General features: G+C 40.6%; 1 protein-coding gene across 2 annotated transcripts in view; it reads right to left on the bottom strand.

Moving 5' to 3' along the window:
* Positions 1–21580, bottom strand: part of CA10 (carbonic anhydrase 10) — a 543036-nt gene that overhangs the window by 110593 nt on the left and 410863 nt on the right. For both annotated transcript variants that reach the window (NM_001131337.1, XM_024234139.3), the window contains 1 exon segment: positions 6312–6497. In NM_001131337.1, the coding sequence (NP_001124809.1) occupies positions 6312–6497 (186 nt within the window).

Genomic DNA, 21580 nt, shown 5'->3' with positions numbered 1-21580 from the left:
AGGGCTAGGTGGGGTGCCTTCTAAATACATTTTGAATTTCTCAAAGCATATTTCTTTCCCAGAGAAATTCCAGAACATGTCTTGGTAGTAACTGCAAACTGAACCACTCTTCCTCTTTTACAGTTTCTAATGGAATTTAATGCTTTGGGTAGCCTTCATACAAATGCTCCATCTTCAAGTTAAATGGGGCTGTATATTTCCTGTATAGTGATGGATGCAACATACTTCAGAATTTCAGGGAAAAAAAAGCCTATAAGATTTTTGTTCCTGGGACACAAATGGTTGACTGAATTGTTGATTCAGTGGTTCAATGACTCATTCCACAAACACCACTTAAGCATTGACTGTATGTCAGGCATTGTGCTAGGTGCATGGCATGCAAAGATGAATAGGTCTTGTCCTTAAGAGGTTTACCAAGGTCATTTATTCCCTCATTCAGTAAATATTTATTGACTATCCTCAAGTCCAGACAATGTATGAGGTGTTGGGAACACAGCAATGATCAATATAAAATTCCCATCAACAAAGGACTATGGTTCCAATAGAAGTGAGATTAAACAGTTACAAAACCCACAGTGATGGGCAATATAATAGATTGGGGTCAGCTAAAAAGGCCAGGTAGTAAATATTTTGGCTTCTGCAAGCTGCATATGGTCGGTCAGTTTCTCTCTTTTTAATAGCATCCTTTAAAAATGTAAACCATTCTTAGCTCCTAGGCTGGACTTGGTCCACAGGGTATGGTTTGTAAACCCCTGTAATAGATGAATACACAGGATCCTCTGGAAGTCAAAAGGAGGCAGCACCTTCCTGTCTGGGAGGAGAGAAACAGGCTTGGGAAGCTATGATGGGGAATTGTGGTGAATGGGGGAAGGGAGATGGGGCTGGCATTCAGAGTAGAGGGAGCAGCTTCACCATGGCATATAAGTAGTACTTCCATATGTATTGTCCATATACCTGTCCTTAGACATCCCAATCCTCATTCCCTCTCAATCTCCAATTGTGTCAACGGAGCATCTCTACCAGGAGGTCGTGGCAGAGCAGCAAAGTGCTAATTACATTGCCTGAACACTCCTCACAAGCCATTCATTGCCTAATGGGGCCCTGGCTCTCAAGGATGTTCTCCTCAGCACTTTTCATACCCTAGCACGCTTCAGGACAATTTGATGTTACTTGCTTATTCCTACAAATTTGTGTTGCTTTAGTGAAACCAGCTTCTCAAGGATGCAAATAATTGATTCCTGGAAGAGGACAAGGCCTGCATTTTCTGTTGTTTGGTTTCACTTGCTGGTTCTGAGATAATTGTTTTCTCTTTTCTGATTCAGAGCCACTGAGAGAGAGAGAGAAAGCAAGAGAGAAAGCCCCATATTTTACATATGACTTTAATTCTCCCCTTTTAATTAAACACATCCTATCTATATCACCATAGCAACAGCTATGGAATTTTCCCTCTCTCAGATGTGTTTTGAGCAGGATCAGAGATTCCAGAGGCTGAGAGCTAGCAAGGTCAAGGTGTTTCTACCTTGCTTTCAGAGGGAGCAGCAAGTGGGTCAGGTTGCACAGCTGCTCACCCATTCTTTGCTTGATGCTATCTAGTGAGAGCTATTTCATAATCCCCTTCTGGAATAAGCTTCAAATATAATCCACATTATGTGGTATTATCAATATACATATCCCTCAATAGACTTTACACATCTGTGGGCAGAAGCTGCACTCTGGCCCATGCCTAGCTCGGAGCCCACCACATGGCAGAAGCACAAGAGCGTGTGAAGAGTGGATGAAATTAAAAGGAGGAACTGGCTATAGATCTTGCATGAAGTGGCTGGTACAATTCTCAGTGTACCCCTCTGCCCCCTTGAAAAGAAGAACTTAAGGAAGTATTTTTAAATGAACTTGTCTAATGTATCCCAAATCAGGAAGATTCTTCTTGTCTAGCCCCACTACTGCAACGGAATCTAAGGCGTGATTCTTTTCAAATATTATTTTTTCCCTGGCTAATGTATTTTCTTCTTTTCATAAATATCCTACTTTATACTGGACATTAATCTAACCATTTAGACATGACTAGCAAGCTAAGGGTCTTACTTATTAAAAACAGTTAATTTTTCCTTCTTAAAGAAATTGAGACATTTGAATCCCTGAATGTGCTCATTTATCACCAACCCCCAACAAGGAATCCAGGAGTTCTCTGTGTAGGACATGAGTAATTTTTACAAAAATGCAGTTGCTGACTATGTCATACATCCATGCAGCTTTATAAAACAAAGCAAATGATTACCATCAATTACAATAACCTCACTAGACAAGATTGCAATTAATCTATAGCTCTTCAGATAACGACTGTTGCACTGTGCCAAGGAAAATGCCTGGCATTAATTGACTTATCACGATCAGCAGTGATAGATAGGGCAGATGGCAATGTGATTATTCACTGTCAACAAAATAAACACATGCTTTCTTGCTAGAAGTGTCCACTTGGGTCCTCTCAAAGGATAGCCAAAAACAGAGGCCAAAGGTGGCTTTGAAGGTAGCACAAAATAAAAATTAAGTTAACCAGATTCACACAGTCTACTCACATAACAAACCTGCATGTGTACACTTTAATCTATAATAAAAGTTGAAATTCATTTTTTAAAAGTTAACCTTCAGGGTGAGATATACTGACTTTTACTGAGGCTAATCCTCAGTAGAATACAATTGAAGGAAATTTCTATAAGAAAATCATGGATTGGTGTAGTGGCTCACGCCTGTAATCTCAGCACTTTGGGAGGCCGAGGTGGGCAGATCACTTGAGGTCAGGAGTTCAAGACCAGCCTGGCCAACATACTTAAAAAAATTAGCCAGGTGTGGTGGTGCACACCTGTAATCCCGGCTACTAGAGAGGCTGAGGCAGGAGAATTGCTTGAACCCAGGAGGTGGAGGTTGCAGTGAACCGAGATCATGGCACTGCACTTCAGCCTGGGTGACAGAGCAAGACTCCATCTCAAAAAAAAAAAAAAAAAATTATGGATTGTATAGAATTTCAGCATCAGAAGACACATTAAAACTGACAGTTTCCCCTGCTCATTCGAATGTGAGTCACCTTTATGGAGTCACCAAATTCTGTTCAGTGCTTAATAACTCCAGTAATGGGGCTGAGTGCAGTGGATCACACCTATAATCCTAGCACTTCGGGGGGCCAAGACAAAAGAATTGCTTGAGCCCAGGAGTTAGAGGTTACAGTGAACTGTGATGGTGCTACCACTGTACTTCAGCCTGGGCAACAGAGTAAGACCCTTTCTCTCTAAATAAATAAATAAATAAATAAAATAATTCCAGTAATAGGAAGTCACAATTTTCAGAGGCAAACTCATTTCATCAGTGTATCGTTTTCATTGTTAGAACACATATGTAGCTGAATTCCATCTTTCTGTAGCTACCACTCATTGGCCATAGGTGTCTTCCCTTATGCTACATAGAAGATGCCAAACTCTTCTCGCTTGCTGAAATCCGTAAATGGGATCTCAAAGGTCAACTGCTTATCGCACTACTTTGCATATAGCATTGTTTTGGGGACTCTGAAATTCTGGTCTCTTGCACCTAAACCCATACCAGTTGGTCTATAGACCCCTGACATTGAGAGGCTTGGAAAGAAACGTGATACGATGAATGCATCTACCCAGGGCAAGGTATAATTATACCTATGCTGAGGCCAGTGCTCAAGCCTACGTTGGAGCAGTGGATGTGTGTGTGTGACCACCCTACTTGGGAGGCTGTTCTCCAAGTCTCATCAGTCTAGATAGCATCCCAGCCTTGCCATTTCCAGGGGACAACTATCAATGTGTGCTCCTTCCCCCCTTTTTATGCAGTGTGACTTTGTTGATTAAGTCGCCTTTGTTTAGAAAACTGGGATAATTCAGGCGGAGTTTCACCTAAAATTGGCATAGTGGTCGCTAACCAAAATCTCTTGGGGAAAGTTTTACGAATGTACAAACCTGGATCCTATATCCTGAGACTCTGATTCAGTTGGTTTTGGGAAGGACTGAGAGGAAAATATTTTGACAAGGCTTCCCTGTTCATTGTGATTTGCAACTCTGCTTACATGCTTTCTTCACTCATTGCTTTCTTCATTGGGAACACATAATAATGTACCGTTGTAGAAGTGCTTCACAAACCTAATCGTCAGACTCTCCTGGGAACTTTTAAAATGCAAATTCTTTGGTGCACCTGATACCTGTGGTCTGGTGTAGGTCTAGGAAAATTCATACACTAAGAGATCAAATTACTATATGTTTCCCTTAAGGATTTTGGAAGCACTCATTTACTCTAAAATTGTGGTTCATGTATAAGTTACAAAGCACCCTTATCATATACTGAAGAAACAAGTGTTACTAAAGAATAATACAATGTAAAGATTTTAGCCTAGTAAACATCTACATTTTATCAATTATTCATTTAACAAATATTTCTACTCGGAGGCAGTGTTGTGATAGGTGCTGGAATATGACAGAATATTGGGGAGAAAAAGAAATAACAGCATACAAAAAAATGAGCAAGTAAGTCAACAGACAAAATAATTACAAACCTTAAAATAACTTAAGAGGAAGAATTCATCTAATTTTGAATATTCTCTAATTCAGACTAGCAGTACCCAGTTATGCTCAAATTGTGACTTTCTGTCCTGCTTTCATTATATTTCTTGTTGTACTCTAGTTCAGAATCTGCATCTTGGGAGCTTGGCATTACAATGCCTTTGGCAGACATCCCTAATCAATCCTAGTATTTTTTTTCCCTACAGATCCAGGAGGGAGACCCATACTACAGCTCAACCCTATTGTCTATAGAGTCATTATTAATAGATTACAGATAAAATGCTAGATGAAATCTTCATGCAGCTTCTCTAGCACACACTGCCCTGACATGCCTCGGGGCTTTTGCTCACACTAGCCCTCATTTCCTGCTTTATCACTGTTGTTTATCAATCATTGAGTACTTTCAGTGTTCTTACATCTGGAATCCCACTTAATTTTTAAAATGGAGGTGTCTAAACTGTCCCTTAGAAGGCTCAAGTAGCATCCCAAGATCACACAGTGTGTATCAAAGCAAAACTACAAAACTCAGGTCACTGGACTCCAAAGCTGATGGTCTTAAAATTGTTCATCATTGCCTCTCTTTACAGCCCAGTTCAAGGGGCACCTTCTCTGTGAAGCTTCTCCTGACCCCTTCAAGCAAAATTTATCACTTCTTCCTTTGAGTTTGCCAGGGCCTTTGTACATCCCCATTACAGCATGACATTATACTTTAATGACTTGAATGTAGCACTCTTTGAGCTCCTCTGGGGTAGGAGCCCTTTTTTTTTTTAATCTCTGTATCCCTGGTAACTAGCTGAGTGCCTAGGCAGGTTCTTAGTGATACATTTTGAATGCACATTAAAATCTGGCTGCTGGACTCATTAAGATTTTGGGTCTGTTTCTTAGTGCTTGGCCTTAACACACTAAAAATAAGGCCAGATTTATATGTGATCTTTAAAAAAATAAAAAGACCACATGCAATACATATTTTTGTAATTTCAAAGCCTTCCTAACATCAGTTATCGAGGACTTTTAAGCAGAAACCTAGTTACAGGGCATTTAGCATGTAAGGACCCCTGATCTCTAGTTCATAAACATCCTCCAGTATAATGGGGGTAAAACAGATCAAATTACCTACACCCTACCTGTGAAGTGTCACACCACAGATGACAACTGTTTAAACTGTAGTTCTTCTCCTATAAATGAAACTGTGGTTGGGTTCTCTGCTGTGGCCTGAGTTCTGTCTGGGTTGATGGTGTCACACAGTGACGTTTCCATTTTGCAGAAACTCAGGAAAACTATTGAGTTGCCTGACTCTTATTTCACAGTATGTTATAGTTTTATGCAAATATGACTCATTATATTCAAAAGAAAAGTTATGGAATCTGTGCTATCATATGTGACACGTGAGAGGCTGATCGCCCAGATAGGTGTAAGTAAAGATGTATTATATATATATAAGGTGAGGATTTGGGGTTGAAATAATTCTCTAGAAATATCACTGGACATGAGTCTCAAGAGAGCTGCAACAGTGTTTCAGAAGGAAAGAGCTAGTTTCATTGTAGCCTTCCCTGGAAAATACTGGAAGCTTGTTATTGACTTCGATGTCAATTTGCAAAAGACAGATGGAGAAAGAAGGCATGGGCCTTCTCATTTCATAGATTAGAGCGAATCCCTTTGTTATGTTATCCCATCTTGGATATAAACAGGCACCCAATCTTGTAAGTTGACATTTAACCTTAGTACTCTGACAGACTAACTTACCTCCCCAGAGAAGGCCTGTCCATTGAGGAGGTGCTCCGATCCTTGGCTGTCCTCACTCCCAAAGTGTAGTCGGATCTCCTCCAGCCGGTGGCTGTATGTCATGGGCCCTCCAGATATGTTGACCAAGTGCTCCTTGTCCAGGCGAAGAGATACGTGTCTTCCAGTGTTGTACATGGTCCCACTGACCTGCAAGGCAATTAGCAACAGGTCAAGCAAGGCCCTCCTTCTTCTGTGCCTCCCCAAACTCAGCATGGTGCTTGGATCAATGCCTTTTGCTTCCTCTTGATGGGAAGATGGGTTAAATCCACATGTGGAGTAGGGAGTGGCAGCTGCCCCAGAGGGTATATGTGGAATCTATGGTAATTTCTGTGAGGCATAAACCACATGATGGCTTAGGAATTTGAGGTAAGAACTCAAAATGAGACTTTTCACCAATTGTGACTAATACTTTGTGCATTGCATCTTATAAAAATGAACTTGTCTTCTTACTGTAAGTATTTGGAATGGAAAGATACTGCAAGAGTTCTAAATCTCAGCTGTGAGAAATTGGAGAAAGCAGTTAGCAAGGGGTGAGATACTAAGAAGGCCAAATGAGACAGGGAAGAGAAAATGAGTGACTAGAAGCAGACGCTCATGGGAGATGGAAAGCCTAGGTCTGAATTCTCAAGCGTCCTATCTGGTGTGTCTTGGTTAGGTCCTTTTTCTGCCCTGCAACCAGACATTGCACAGAATCCTCATAGCTTTTGGGTCTCAGGTGTTAAACTAAAGGGATTCACTCAAACTTCCAATTTCATAGATTCCTAGACTTACTCCTTATTCCTGATTCCATCTTGCTCCAGCCCCTCCAAACTGCTAACATGACTGCTTGGCATTCCTTTTTCTTCTTTTCTTGCTGGGACTTAATGTTCAGCTTCATTTTCCTGACGGTGACCTTAGCACTTCTTAACAACAGTTGATTCTAGAACACTCGTTCCCATCTGAAACTCTACTTTCTTACTCTCTTGGGTTGACTTAGCTCTGGGAGTAGGATCTAGAGCTTAGGGGAGAATTTGAATGAGTCTGGAAGGAGTGTTTCTGGGTTACAGGAGGCTGAACTACTTGGATTTTCTTCCTGCTTACTCTGACTTTGGGCCAAGTCTTCAGCCCTAGTGATTCCTGAAGGGCTTCCTGTACCTTCTGATACCTTCATTAGATGTGGTTTTCATATATATGCTCTATAGCACTATCCTTTACCTGCCTCTCTTCCACCTTTCTGACACTGGTTTGTGAATGATTAGCTCTTGAGTTGTTCACTGTGGCAGAGACCATAATGCTCACCAAATACTCCAGTGACTCATTTTGTTTCCTGCCACCTTACTATAGAATGGAGCCCATGTGACTGGTAGGGGCCATGGGCTGGGAGGGGTCATGACAAGTGTCACTTCCAGGTTGAAATAGTGGATTCCCCAGACTCACCTTCCCCTGGTACATCGACCAATGGCATTATATGGAAATGGCAATGTAGTGCAGCGACTGCATGGAGCTCATGTCAGCCTAGACCCCTAGAGATTATGTGCAGTTTACAAAAATGACAGGAATTCTTCCCTTCCCTATAACTACACCCCCAACAATGTGATTTTGTAACTGCTGTCATCTAGATAAGAGGCTATTTCTCTACGTCGAGTCTGGGCTGGCCTTGTCACTTACTTTGGCCAACAGCATGTGCTCAGGACACAACATGCTAGTCCTGAGAGCAGAACTTGAGTACATGCATGTTTTCTTCACTTCTTCTTGGAGCCGTGAAACTACCATGCAAATGAGCCTGGGCTAGCCTGCTAGAGGATGGGACCATAGCGAGGATAGCCATCCCAGGAGAGGCTGTCTAGACTGGCTACTCTGTGGCTGATCCACAAGCTGACTGGCCCAGCTGAGATCAGCTTAGCCTGGCCGAGGTCAGAAATGTCCACTGACCCATAGGCTTGGAGCTAAATGATTATTTAAGTCTCTAAATTTTGGGGTGGTTTGTTATGCAGCAAAAGGGAACTGATACACACTAAGTCAGTCGTCTTCTTTCTCCTGTGAAATCTGGAACTATCAACAGAAACTCTCTGTTGAGTTCCTGAACTGAAAGTTTGCTTGGGTCCCAACCATACTGTTAAGCAGAGAAAGTCAGATCAGAGAGAGAGGACTGAGGCAGATGTCCCAACATTGACAGAGGAGACCACACACTGGGGAAGCGGGGAGGGAATGGGGAGAATAACTATTAGCTTCAGATATCTTTGTGTCTCTTTGTTCTAGTTCTTTCAAGAGGTCTGAACTGTACTTTCTAATGTTATACACCTTATCAGTACATTTTTTAACCTCAAGTTATCTATTCCTTGCAACCAAATGATCCATGCCAATGACTTCACTCCTGTTGTCCAGCCTCAAATAAATGTATATTTAGTTAGTGTGAGATAATCAGAACTTGTCTTCTTTTCATTTCCCATAACTTCCTTTTCAGTACAATAGCTCAAGACAGATTTGTGTTAGACATGACTTCCATCTCTAAATATAACCTATTTTTTCTAATTATTAAGATAATACATAGGCATTATTATATGGTTTGAAAGATATGGGACAGCAAATCGACCACAATTTCACAATTAAACAGCAATCACCACTAATATTTTGGCATATATGTAATTTCACACTCATACCTATAGACCCATATTTTAATGAGATCATTTTATATATGTGCATTATAAATATATAATAAATACTTTTCACTTGCATATATGTATATTATATATGACTTTATATGTTATTTTCACTAACATATAGATATTTCCATGTCATTAACTATTTTTTAGCAATATCACTTTGAAATATCTACATCATATTTCCTTGTAAAAATATATAGCTGATTGTTGAATCTTTACAGCACTTTCACTCTCTCATTATTGTAAAAAAATCTGTAATAAACATCCTTATGGATAAATATTTTCACTAATCCAGAGATATTTCATTATGCAAATTCCAGGTAAAATAGTGTACACATTATTACAGCATTTACTATGTATCGCTGCATCCATCTGCTATGGGGAGCAGATCCCACAGGGCAGGGCCGGATCTCTGGAATTCCCTTCAAATGACATTAAGCATAGAACCACGGGATTCAATCCAGTGACATTCTGTAGTATAAAAGGCAACAAAAAACATTGCTCCAAGTTCCTATGACATGCATGCTTTGTGCCACTGGGCAAGTATCTTGGGCTTCCTAACACTTCTAGAAATGCTTTCATCTATGTCTGTCTAATGTTCCCAAGAAAATTATTGTCCATTGAATCAAGGCACTGACTACATTTTATGCTTGCCTGAATTTTCCCAGTACTTGGGATACACACTGGCACAAGTAGGTGGAAAAATCAGGGACCCTGGAGTCAAAAGATTCTCAGTCTGCCTCTTGCGACCTAGGGTAGTTTACTGAATTTCTTGAAGCTTCAGTTTTCTTAACGATAGAGATAACAGAATTTCCTCCATGAAAATGACAGACAAAAAAGCTATAAGGCCTATTGAAACAAATGGCAAAATGACAAAGTCCCTTCTTATCAGTAATTACTTTAAATGTAAATAGATTCCACTTGTATGCTATATCTAAAGTAGCCAAAATCATAGAAACAGAAAGTAGAATCGTGATTGCCAGGGACTGAGGGAGGGAGGAAGAGAGAGTTAGTATTTAATGAGTATAAAGTTTCAGTTTTGCAAAATAAAAAGAGTTCTGGAAACAGATGGTGGTGATGGTTGTACAACAATATGAATGTACTTAACACCACTGAATTGTACACTTAAAATGGTTAAGATGGTAAATTTTATGTCATATGTATTTTACAACAATAAAAAGTTGGTAAAAATTGCCCTCACGGGGTTGTGATAATTAACTAATATATGCGATGGTCACACGTGTTCATTCTCTTCCTTCCCTTACTCTTGGCTGTTATGGCATGGGGGACTAGGTGATATTGAAGGATTCTCGTTGATCTTTCTTCCCCATGTCTTCCCCAATTCCCAGAGCCTGGTGGAATATAATGTTGCTTGCTAAATGTCATAATGAAGAACTGGAGCTAACTTCTGCCTTGTGATGATTCACTGGCCTCTCGTTTTGGATTTTAAGGCACTAGACATGAGGAGAATGCAAGATCATATTGAAGGCCGTGAAGCAAACCCCAAACCAGAAGCAGGAATACACTAATGTGCCTTCTAGTTCTTCGATCTCACTTCCAGACCCCTTCTGCATACATGGCTCTGTCTTCATTCATTCATTCAGTTGGCCATTTAGTCAGAACAAAACATTCAATGCACCTAACAGTGTGCTAAGAGCTGGGGACAGTATGACTGTGAGCAAAGCCAGTCCCTCTCCCTGCCATCATGGAGCTCACACTCCATTATGGAGAGACCTGAACGGGGGCACAAAGTTATGGGCAAACCATAACTGCTATCATTTTCCTATGTGTTCTTACAATGAGATGCAACACCCCCTTTTCCCCACTCTTCCCCTAGACACCGAAATAACATTAATTTGTATTAATCAAAAAAAGCTGTGTAGCCAGGGTATGGTTTGTTGCACTTTAATTTAAAAATAAAGGCTTGACAACGTTATGTATGATATCTAAGGGTACATCTGCACTGTAGTAATTAACATTGCAGCAGTGTCATTTTATCTCGAATGCTAATTACTGTGTTTTCAATGAACCACTTTGGTGCACAGCATGTTGGAAAAAGTTATATTATACAGGCCAGGAAACAAAACAGAATGGAGAAGTTGAAGCTGCAGGGGATAACCAGGTTGCCTCTGGCTGCCTCACAGTTCTTTTTGTTTTATCTTAATTCACTGCAAAATAAGGTGTGAGATGTGTGTGATGTCCATTTTACCAGCAAAGGAAGTAAACGGGGGCTGGTGAAGGTTCAGTGACTTATCCAGAATCATACAGTGGCAGGTGGCAAACCCAGGTCTTCTGATTCCAAGACTAATGATCTCAATGTAAGCAAACGCAAGTGTTCTTGCTCATTTCAGATAAAAAAAAAATACGTTGGGGGGCCAGGTACGTTGGTTCACGCCTGTAATCCTAACATTTTGGGAGGTCGAGGCAGGAGGATCACCTGAGGTCAGGGGCTTGAGACCAGCCTGGCCAACATGGCGAAACCCCGTCTCTACTAAAAATACTATTAGCCGGGTGTGGTAGCAGGCACCTGTGGCTACTCGGAAGGCTGAGGCAGGAGAATCGCTTGAACCCAGGAGGCAGAGGTTGCAGTAGCTGAGATCGCGCCACTGCACTGCAGCCTGGGTGACAGAGTGAGACTCCATCTCAAAAATAAATAAATAAATAAACAAATAAATAAATATAAAAAACAAGTAAATAAAAAATATTTTGGGGATTTTCATTTCTTCTCCAGTCTGTATTTGCAGATCTTAGGCAGTTCCAGAAAAAGTGGGATCTTTTTCAGGAAAAGAGAGGACTATAATTGGATGCTAGCCTGCTGAAGTTCATCCCAGGAGGAGGCTCTGAGAAACTTGAAGGTCAAGGAAGTCCCTCAATTTCCTCACCTGCAGAATTCGTACTGGTTTGAGACTGGTTGGAGCTACATATATTGAGGGAAGCAGGTAATAGGTGCTCCACAGATGTGCCTGTCCAGACTGTATGTCAATCAATATTATCTTGATAACTTGAGACCATCTAGAAGCAATATGTTCTTTTGCAAAGCAAAAATTTTACGTCTGGTGTATTTATTTTGCAAAATTAGATGTCTTTGCATAGCAAACACAGTGCTTTGCAGCAGTTGGTGATTTGGGGTCTCTAATAAATGGGGTCATCTTTTTTCATTCTGGTGACACCATCATGTTTAGAGGGAAATAAATTTGGTCAATGCATTTTTGAGGTAGGAAAATTTTTCATTCTTTGAAAGTCAGCCACAATCCTGTTCATAACAGATGGCATCTTGGTTAGAACTTTACTGGGTGTCACAGGGGGTGGTGGTAAATTCTGAACCTGAACTTTCTTTGTTAATCATCACAATTTCTCCCTCACCAAACCCAGCACCATTTGCTTATTCTCAGTGGGAAGACATTAGGCTAAACCCATATGTGGAGGGAAGGCCTCCCACAGGGCATACCTGTCTTACCTGGTTTCTATGGCACTTTCCATAGAAGCAAACTGCTGTCAGCCGGGGGCCAGAACTTGACCTCAGCTATCTTTGGCTCTAAAGCCTGTGCTTTTAACCACTGGAAATTATTAGGTTGTGCAGTTTTTGTTTTTGTTTTTTGATATGGAGTCTCACTCTGTCACCCAGGCTGGAGTGCAGTGGCATGATCTTGGCTCACTGCAACCTCCACCTCCTGGGTTCAAGTGATTCTCCCTCCACAGCCTCCTGAGTAGCTGAGATTACAGGTACCTGCCATCATGCCCAGCTAATTTTTGTATTTTTAGTAGAGATGGGTTTCACCATGTCGGCCAGGCTGGTCTCGAACTCCCGACCTCAGGTGATCCACCTGCCTCGGCCTCCCGAAGTGCTGGGACTACAGGCATGAGTCACCACACCCAGCCACAGCTGGTTATTTAACAATGTAATATTAAAGCATTTTCTTCAAGAGGTGAGTTGAGAGTGTAGGAGCCTCACAGTAGTTTGGAGTTCAAGATGTTTAGGATTACTTACTGTTTACTCAGGGTTCTCTAGAGAAACAGAATAGTGTGTGTGTGTATACGTATATATGTACACACACAGGTAAAATAGACAACACATGTGCACACACACACATACTATTGTGTGTGTGTGTGTATTATATATATATATATATATATATATATATATGTATGTATATATCACTCGTAAAATAAAGAGATTTTAAGAAATTGTCTCATCTAATTACGGACATTGGTAAGTCCAAAAGTTGCAGCGCAGGCCTGCCGGCTGGAGGCAAGAGCTGCTGCTGTAGTTTACCTCTGAAGGTCCCCTTCAGAGTTCCTTTTCATTCAGGGAGGTCAGTCTTTTTGATCTCTTGAGGCCTTCCACTGATTGGATGAGGCCCTTCAACCTTATGCAGGGCAATCTGCTTTACTCAAATTCCACTGATTTAAATGTTTATCTCATCCATAGACATTCTCACAGAAATATCCCAATTAATGTTTGACCAAATATTTGAGTGCCATTGCCCAGCCAAGTTAACACATCAATTAACCACTACACTTATTTTCAAATTCTATTTGCCTTCTTTATTACATCAGTTCAAATAGCTCTTAAGCAAATAGTTGTTCTGATACCACACGTGAAGGGTTATATATATAATACAAATATGCGTGTGTGTATATATACATGATATATTATATAGCTACGTTATCTATATCTGTATATATTATATATACACATATGTATATTATATATAATACAAACACATATGCATTTTATCTATATATTTCCTACATCACATAATTTTAAAAGTCAGCTACACAAGGACTGTTTTCCAAATGTCAGTCACATAGAAGGAGAACCAGTTTGAAAAAATGTACATCTGAATGATAGAACAATTATAAAGAAATAATTTAACTTTTCTTGTTAAAGAACAAGGCAGATTTATCCTTGAGTATAGATGGGACCATGGAGATTATTTTGATGTAAATCCCTTATTGTTTTGGGTCTTAGATGTTGTGTAAACTCATATTTCGAGATAACAAAGAGGAAGAGGTATATCTTTTTATAAAGACCAATTCACAAAATACACATGTCAAAGGTCTTTTGGTTTAATGGAGATAGTGCTTGTAGGGTGGATGTTTACTGCAGAAAGCTAAGCTAGAGGAAATCCTACCTTCAGAAATTCCAAAAGATTCAATAAGTAGCTACTTGCTTGATGTGACACAAAGGTTATGTGAGGTTTCCAATATGTTCTCTCTCAAGGCAGTCTGACTCAGATCTCCTCTAATATAGTAAAAAATAATTCTCTACAGCTTAAATGGAAATATAACACTACAAATGGAGTAGCTGAGAGGAAACGGAATTTCAGTCATGTAGAAGGAAGGGTTGGCCCATCTGACATGTACAGGAGCTACTTGCATTCTTAACCCACTTAGTTAGGAAAGGAAGGGTGGAGGACACCTACTAATTGGAGGATTTACTATGTGTCAGGTGTTGTACCACTTTTTAGATTAGAAAACCAGGTACAGGTCAGCAAAGAATTCTACTCAAAGATACAAAAGGAATCAGTGAGGGGACTAAAATTCAAGTCTTCCTGACCCAAAGCTCATGCTCTTTCTAGGGTCTCAAGGAGCAGCTTCAAAATCACTGTAGAGAGGGTGGGTGCATTCCCATTTCTCAGTGACCATGTACATTTCAGAAATTTCATGTCCCTTTTATTTATTTACTATTCTATATGGAATTGGCAGCCGGGCCCTGTTCACTGGTAACATAGGAGAGCTGGCATTCTTGCCTTTGGGATTTGGGATACAGTCTTATTCAGCAGATTTTTTTTTTTTTTTTTTTTTTTTTTAACCAACAAGAATGAGCTTGAATCAACAGATTTTCTTTTACTGTAACTATAAAAATACATAACTATAAACACGCTGGGAGGTGATGGACCACAACATCCACAACAGCGGCTTGACTGTGGTGTACTCTGGGCCGTGTACTCAGTCCCTTTCCATCATCATCTCATTTCATCCTTATGCTGCCCAGATGAGGAAGGCATTATCCATATTCTGCATACGAGGACATAGAAGCTCAAAGGGGTTAAAGGATTTTTACTTAAAGCACCACAGTTAGAAATTGGCAGTCCCAGAATTCTAGCCCAGGCCTATTCGACTGCACATTCTATAGCTCTTTAAAAGAGAAGTCAGAAGTTGGTAGGAAGAGTGCTGGGGAGATGAGGGAGTTTTTTTTGTTTTTTTGTTTTTGTTTTTTTTTTTTTGAGACGGAGTCTCCGCTCTGTCGCCCAGGCTGGAGTGCAGTGACGCGATCTCGGCTCACTGCAAGCTCCGCCTCCCGGGTTCATGCCATTCTCCTGCCTCAGCCTCCGGAGTAGCTGGGACTACAGGCTCCCGCCACCATGCCTGGCTAATTTTTTTTTGTATTTTTTAGTAGAGACGAGGTTTCACCGTGTTAGCCAGGATGGTCTTGATCTCCTGACCTCATGATCCGCCCACCTTGGCCTCCCAAAGTGTTGGGATTACAGGCGTGAGCCACCGTGCCCAGCCATGAGATGAGGTAGTTTTTAAATAGCTTCTGGGGTTAGGGATCAATTCTTAATTAAAATACAATATCTGCATGGATATGCCAGGTTGGATTTAATGTGTCCAGACCTGGTCTAGACCCAGGGTGGCAGGGCAGTTCCAGTCCCCGCTTGCTGGGAGTTGAGAGATGGGTCATACCTGCCTCTCCTAGTGTTGGCTGAGCAACTGGGTGGCTGAGCCCATAATGTTGGAAGGCCACACAGTGAAGAAGATTCAACAGCCATGTCATGAATTAGGTGACCTTTCTTTGCAACCAAAGTTTCCTGTTATATGTCTCTGGCCACTCTGCTGAGGTGTGTAATAGGCCTTCTTTGCAATGTAATTAGTGAATCTGAGATTTAAGAACACCACTTAGTCTAGTTTTCTGCAAAGTAGCTCAAGAGATGAAAGGGCTGATTTGTAAAGAGGGAATACAAAAAGCCAGTGTGCTGCTTGCTCACATGCGCACTCTGGAAGCATCGATGCAAGAAAAAAAGATTAGTACCAAAAACTGGAGTCAAATCATTGGCTTCAGTGCAGCATAGCAGACACACAGATTAGCAAACTTAGGGGCGTGTGGATTCTAACGCTAAAGGACTTCAGAGATCATCAAGCCCAACCTCTTATTCAATAAACCAGGAAACTGAGACACAGTGGTTGAGTGAGTTGTCCAGGATTATGCAAACAAGTAGCAAACCCAAGATTAGAAATCAACCCACTGAATGTTTCTTGCTTTATGTAGCACACTTCCCCCTCCTCTTATTCTCTTGCTTTTTCTTTAAATTATCTTATGCTGAGGGCACCTAAGAATACTGACTCAAAGTTAGAAATGCTAGAGTACTATAATAAGTGTGTGTATACACAACTATAGAATACACAACTATATAGTATACACAACTATAGCCTATAGAAAAATAGAAACAATTCAAGTTGACATCTGGACCTGCCATTTACATGACATCATGTATCTAGATACTGGGCTCTTCTCACTGTTTGTCCAGATGTTTTATGCTATGTAGCTTTCATAGTATTGATTAGAAATGGAAAAGATTAGAGGTTAGATGAGAGCATGGTGGCAGAGGGTGTGGAGCTTTAGGAGTAGGCATTTTTTTTTTCTTTTGCAATGCATCTTTGAAAGAAAGCAGAAGGGAAATATTTGGAGCTCGTAGGTTGGGGCTGTTAGGAAAAGAGTGGCTTAGATTAGGTAAATAAGAAAATGGAACCAGACTGGAGCGATCTGCTTCGAGTTACCGTTGGTGGGATTGGGTAGGAGAGTTGATGTACTTCTAAGATCTCACCCACTACTCTTAACCCTGCAGGGAAAATCGTGGGTTTTTTTTTCCTTAGTAATGCTAAGTTTATGCTGATCTTTCTCTTACCCATCCATCTGAGTCTGCCTGTGTTTCCTCTGGAAAAAAAATAGGATTTTGCCATCTACACTGAAAAACTAGATGATCACATGTGCTGCTTATTATATTAATCATATTATTGTTAAAAACATTGAATCTGTTTTTGATAATATTGACTTTTCAAATAATAGATGATTTATTTGCACACTCTGCAGGGATGCTAGGTAGCACCATTGCAGTGAAGCATCTCTTCAACTTGATTGATGGTGATAATGACAAAAGACACAGAGAACAGGTGTGAAAGATATTGCTTGGTTCACTAAGGCATGGGCTAAATCAAGAGAATGCTCTCTTTCCTCCATCCAACCCAAGGATACCATGGGCTCATGGCTGGCATTAGGCTGAACATGTTCTTGCCACACATAGTCATTGGCACTGAAGCCCTTCACCTATTTCAGGCTGCCCAGCCTCTGACCAGGAAGGCACACTTCAGAGAGTGGTATCTGGAGTAAGTTTTTCCCTCACAATCCTGGTATGTGGGTTTCTGGGGGTGAGTCCCATGTATTTCTTTCCTACTGAACCACCACTGCCAACCAATGGTTTTATTACTTTAATATTGCTATTTTAATAATTTAGTATTATAAATAAAATTTAAATTTGATAATTTGTCTTCTGTGTCTGCTTAGCTGCCTTATGAACATTAAAAATCCTGACACAAAACCTGCAAGGTTAGCATGAGCTTCCCATTTTCCAGTAAGAGGGTGGTGCCATGTGCTCAGCTCATATGGCCAGTGGGTTCAAGAGCCAGACTGTGAATGCAAGACTGTCCGATTTCAAAGTCAATCTCCTTATGCTTCACTGTGCTTCTCTTAACTGTCAACAAGCAGGCCTAGTCTGTATGACCCCAGTTCAGTGTGGGTTTCTGGTTTAGTTCTCCAATTCCTTTACCTGGGTTAAAGCTCTGCTTTAAACCTTAGCCCACTAGCATGTGGAGAGCCTGGAGAGTTCTTGTCAAGCCCCTCATTGTTGGTTGTCTGGATCAATTTTTTTTTTTTTTTTTTTTTTTTTTTTACTTCTTAGTGAGTGGCTGGAGTCTTATGGCAACTGGATAAAGTTATTGGAATCAAGATGGTACCAACTGATTGATTAGCAGTATGCCCCCAATGGAATTGCCTGCACTGCTGCTCCTTTCATGAGCTGGGGGCCCAACTTAGCTGTCTATGCCAGCCCAAATCAAGATTGGGTTGAGTACACTTCTTTGCTGTGTGTGTGTGTGTGTGTGCTTAAAATATATTTTAATATATCAAATATATTTAATATATGTAAATATATATATAAAATATTTAATATATATTTTATTATATATAATAATCTATGTTTAATATATTTAATTTTTTTGTAAGGATAATATAGGCATGATTGGATGTCTATTTACCTGTCTTAATTCCTGCCGTATCTCAGCACCTGAACAATGTTTGGTTTCCATTTGTTGGATGAAAATGGATAAGGTTTTGCTTTGAGCATCATCTGGGTACCTGGTCCAAGCTCCACCCCCCATTCTGCCTCAGTAGGTCTGAGGTGGGACTCAGGAATCTGACATCTTCCTCTTCTGGGCTTCCTTTGACGTTCATTTGAACTGAGTCCGACAGTTCTTCAGTGCAGTGGGGAAGGGGCACAGTAATATACAGTGAGTGTTTTTTTATCCTTTCTCCAACCTCCCTTCATGCCTTAAGGAATTGCTTTGATAATTATAAAGATATAGCACTAAAGCTCTTTCTAAATATATGTAGTGGGTTATACATTGATTCATCTTCAGGCCACCGTTTTTCCCTAAACTACGAAAATTCAAGGTTAGGCTGCTTTAATTAACATCCTAAAACTTGCCTTAGAAAGCTTATTTCTAGTTTAATGTCATTTAATTCTATCCCTGATTCACAGGGCTTTAGGCAAATAACTTCCGATCTCCAGTTATTTTATCTCCAAAGAGGAAAATGCCTTTGAAAGGGTGCCTGTGGAACACAGTGGCACACAGGACGCTGGCAGGGTCCGTAGATCACCTTCTTAACATTCCCCATGTGGTCATCACCAATCAGATGTTAGAATCCTTGACGCCAGTTTTTCAAAGAAAGTAGAAATAGCAAATGTTCGGGGGATAACTAGATAGTAAGTCTTTTTGCTCATTTGTCATTTCATTGTATGCAAGTTAAGTATGTAACATTTATTTCCCATGGTGTCCTTGCCTGTATAGGCTCTCTCTCACTATGACTGCTGTGCTCTAGGACACACTCAAGACAGCCACAGTGGTCAGCAGGCAGTGTAAATCAGTGAGACAGGCCAGGTGTGTGACAGCAGGGAGCGGTGGAGATGGTGGCGGTATGGAGGAGCATCATCTCTCCTCTCTTGGATGTCTTTGGGGCAGTATTCAGGACACTGGGAGATGGCCTCTGGAGGAGGGATAGAAAGAAATGCAGGAAAAGGAGGGGATGGGATGCGAGACTCACTTTTCATTTTGTGCTCTTTCATATTGTTTGAATTTTAAAAGTAAACAGAATGATTTTTAAAATGAAATGAAATACTCTGTAGACAATCACATCTGATGGCATAACCTGGGCTGTGTGCTACAAGAATCCTGTCCAATACAGCAGCTATCCAATAGAAACAGAAGGCAAGCTACATCTGTAATTTTTAAATTTTCTAGTAGCCACATTAATGAAACAAAACAGTGAGATTAACATTAGTTTATTTCATGTAACCCAATATATCCAAAATATTATTTCAACATGTAATCGATATAATAACTATGAATGAGGTGTTTTACATTCATTTTTCATAAATCTTGGAAATTTAATATGTATTTTATACTCAAAACACATTACAATTCGAACTTACCACATTTCAGGGACTCAATCGCGGCACGTGGCTAGTGGCTGCCATACTGGAAGTGCAGCCTGGTCAGGTCAGTCTTCCTTCCCAAGCTGCCCTCCCTTATGCAAGCACAGCTATATTAAGGAGTGGCCAGCTGGGCAGCTGCTGAGGATACCAGGCTCTGAGGAGGCTTAAACACTCCACGAATAAATTAGGCATCTAATGCCAGTAACTTATATTTGTTTCCTACCCCCAAAATAGACAGATAGCCCTCTATCTGTTGAGGTTTCTTTCTTTTTGAGTGTGTGATTCATATTGCAAGTTTTATGGGCCAACCACCCTGGGAGCAGCCAAGTGACAGTTGCCTGGGTTGGCAGTTAGAATCTATTGACGTTGAAACTCAGTAATGCATAGCTTAGTGCTATTTACTAGGAATACATAATGTGTCCCATTATCTAAATTATAAACCTCTAATATCTCTCCTAAGAATTTGGCTGAATCTGAAAATCATTTAAAAAAACTGAAAAGATAAATGACATAAAAGTGGGAAACCTTTTGTTCACAGGTATATTTGTTGGGGGATGATGGAAGAATTCCCAGGGGCTTTCATTTCACTGCTTCTTCCTCCTCCCAAGATTACATAATCCCTGCTCCCATCTTGAAGGTCAATCATTTATTCTATTCATCAAAGCTCCTAGTTTTGTCAGTTAATGACTATGCATTTGATATTTCACATTGCTGTCCAGTTTTCACATATTTGCATTTCTCAGTGGCTCTGCAAGTGTAATGAACATTTTCTGTGCTGTGGAAGCAAGGCGTAGGGTCCTAAACTGATAAATAAACATCATCCACAACCAAAATCCAAACAGGTCTCTACCCTTCATGCACTTATTATTGGATTCACCACTGATGCTATTTACTACTGAAGCCCTTAACAAGTGAGGTGTGACCGTAGAAAAAGACACCAGTTTCTAGAAACTGCATGCATCCTTTCTAGAAGCAAGCAACCAAAGAGATTGCATTTTCTAACTAGAGGTCCTATCTAGATATACTACTAATAATAATCCATCAATATCACTATCATCTATAGAGCTCTATATGGCTGCAACTATGCATGCATTAGCAACTTGATCCTTGCCACTACCCCATGAAGTGGATATTTTTATTATCACCATTTGATGAAGAAACTGAGGCTCAGTGAGGGTAAATAGGCCACAGATCTATAAGTGTAATAGATAATACATGTGAAAGAGCCCATGCCTGCTGAGCTGCTGTATTGGCTGTAAGGGGGAGAGATGATTTTTGTCCATGGGTACTGGGGCATTTCCTGGAGGAGTGGGCATTTGAAATGGGTATTGGAGCATGGGTTATTGGTTCTAAGGAGGAGAGATGATTTGTGTCCAGGGGTACAACAGGCATTTCCCAGAGGAGCGGGCATTTGAAATGTGTCTTTGAGCATGGGTAGGATGTAGGCATCTGGAGATATGTAGAATAGGGAATAAAATCAGTGAAGACTTGGGAATGGGCAAATATAAGGCACACAAAGGGAATGGCAATAGTGATGAGTCCAGTGTTCCCAGAGTGATTGGTACAGGAGCAGCTGCGGGGAGGGGTTTGCACAGAGGATCTGTGACAGTAGGTGCCAAACACCCACTGTGTGACAGATTTTTTGCTAGGGCTTCACATAGTTCTACTATTTACTTTCCACCAAAATCTGTATGGTAGAAGTATTACTATCTCTGAGTCACAAATAAGGAACACCAGGCTCTGAGGGGTTAAATAACTTGCCCAGGTCATACGCTAGCAAGAAAAGGAGGGAGAATTTGAATGCACATCTGTCCAA

Source organism: Pongo abelii, chromosome 19 (genome assembly GCF_028885655.2).
Source record: "Pongo abelii isolate AG06213 chromosome 19, NHGRI_mPonAbe1-v2.0_pri, whole genome shotgun sequence".
NCBI lineage: Eukaryota > Metazoa > Chordata > Mammalia > Primates > Hominidae > Pongo > Pongo abelii.
The sequence above is the reverse complement of the archived record's forward strand: the minus strand, read 5'-3'. Positions and strand labels throughout refer to the sequence as shown.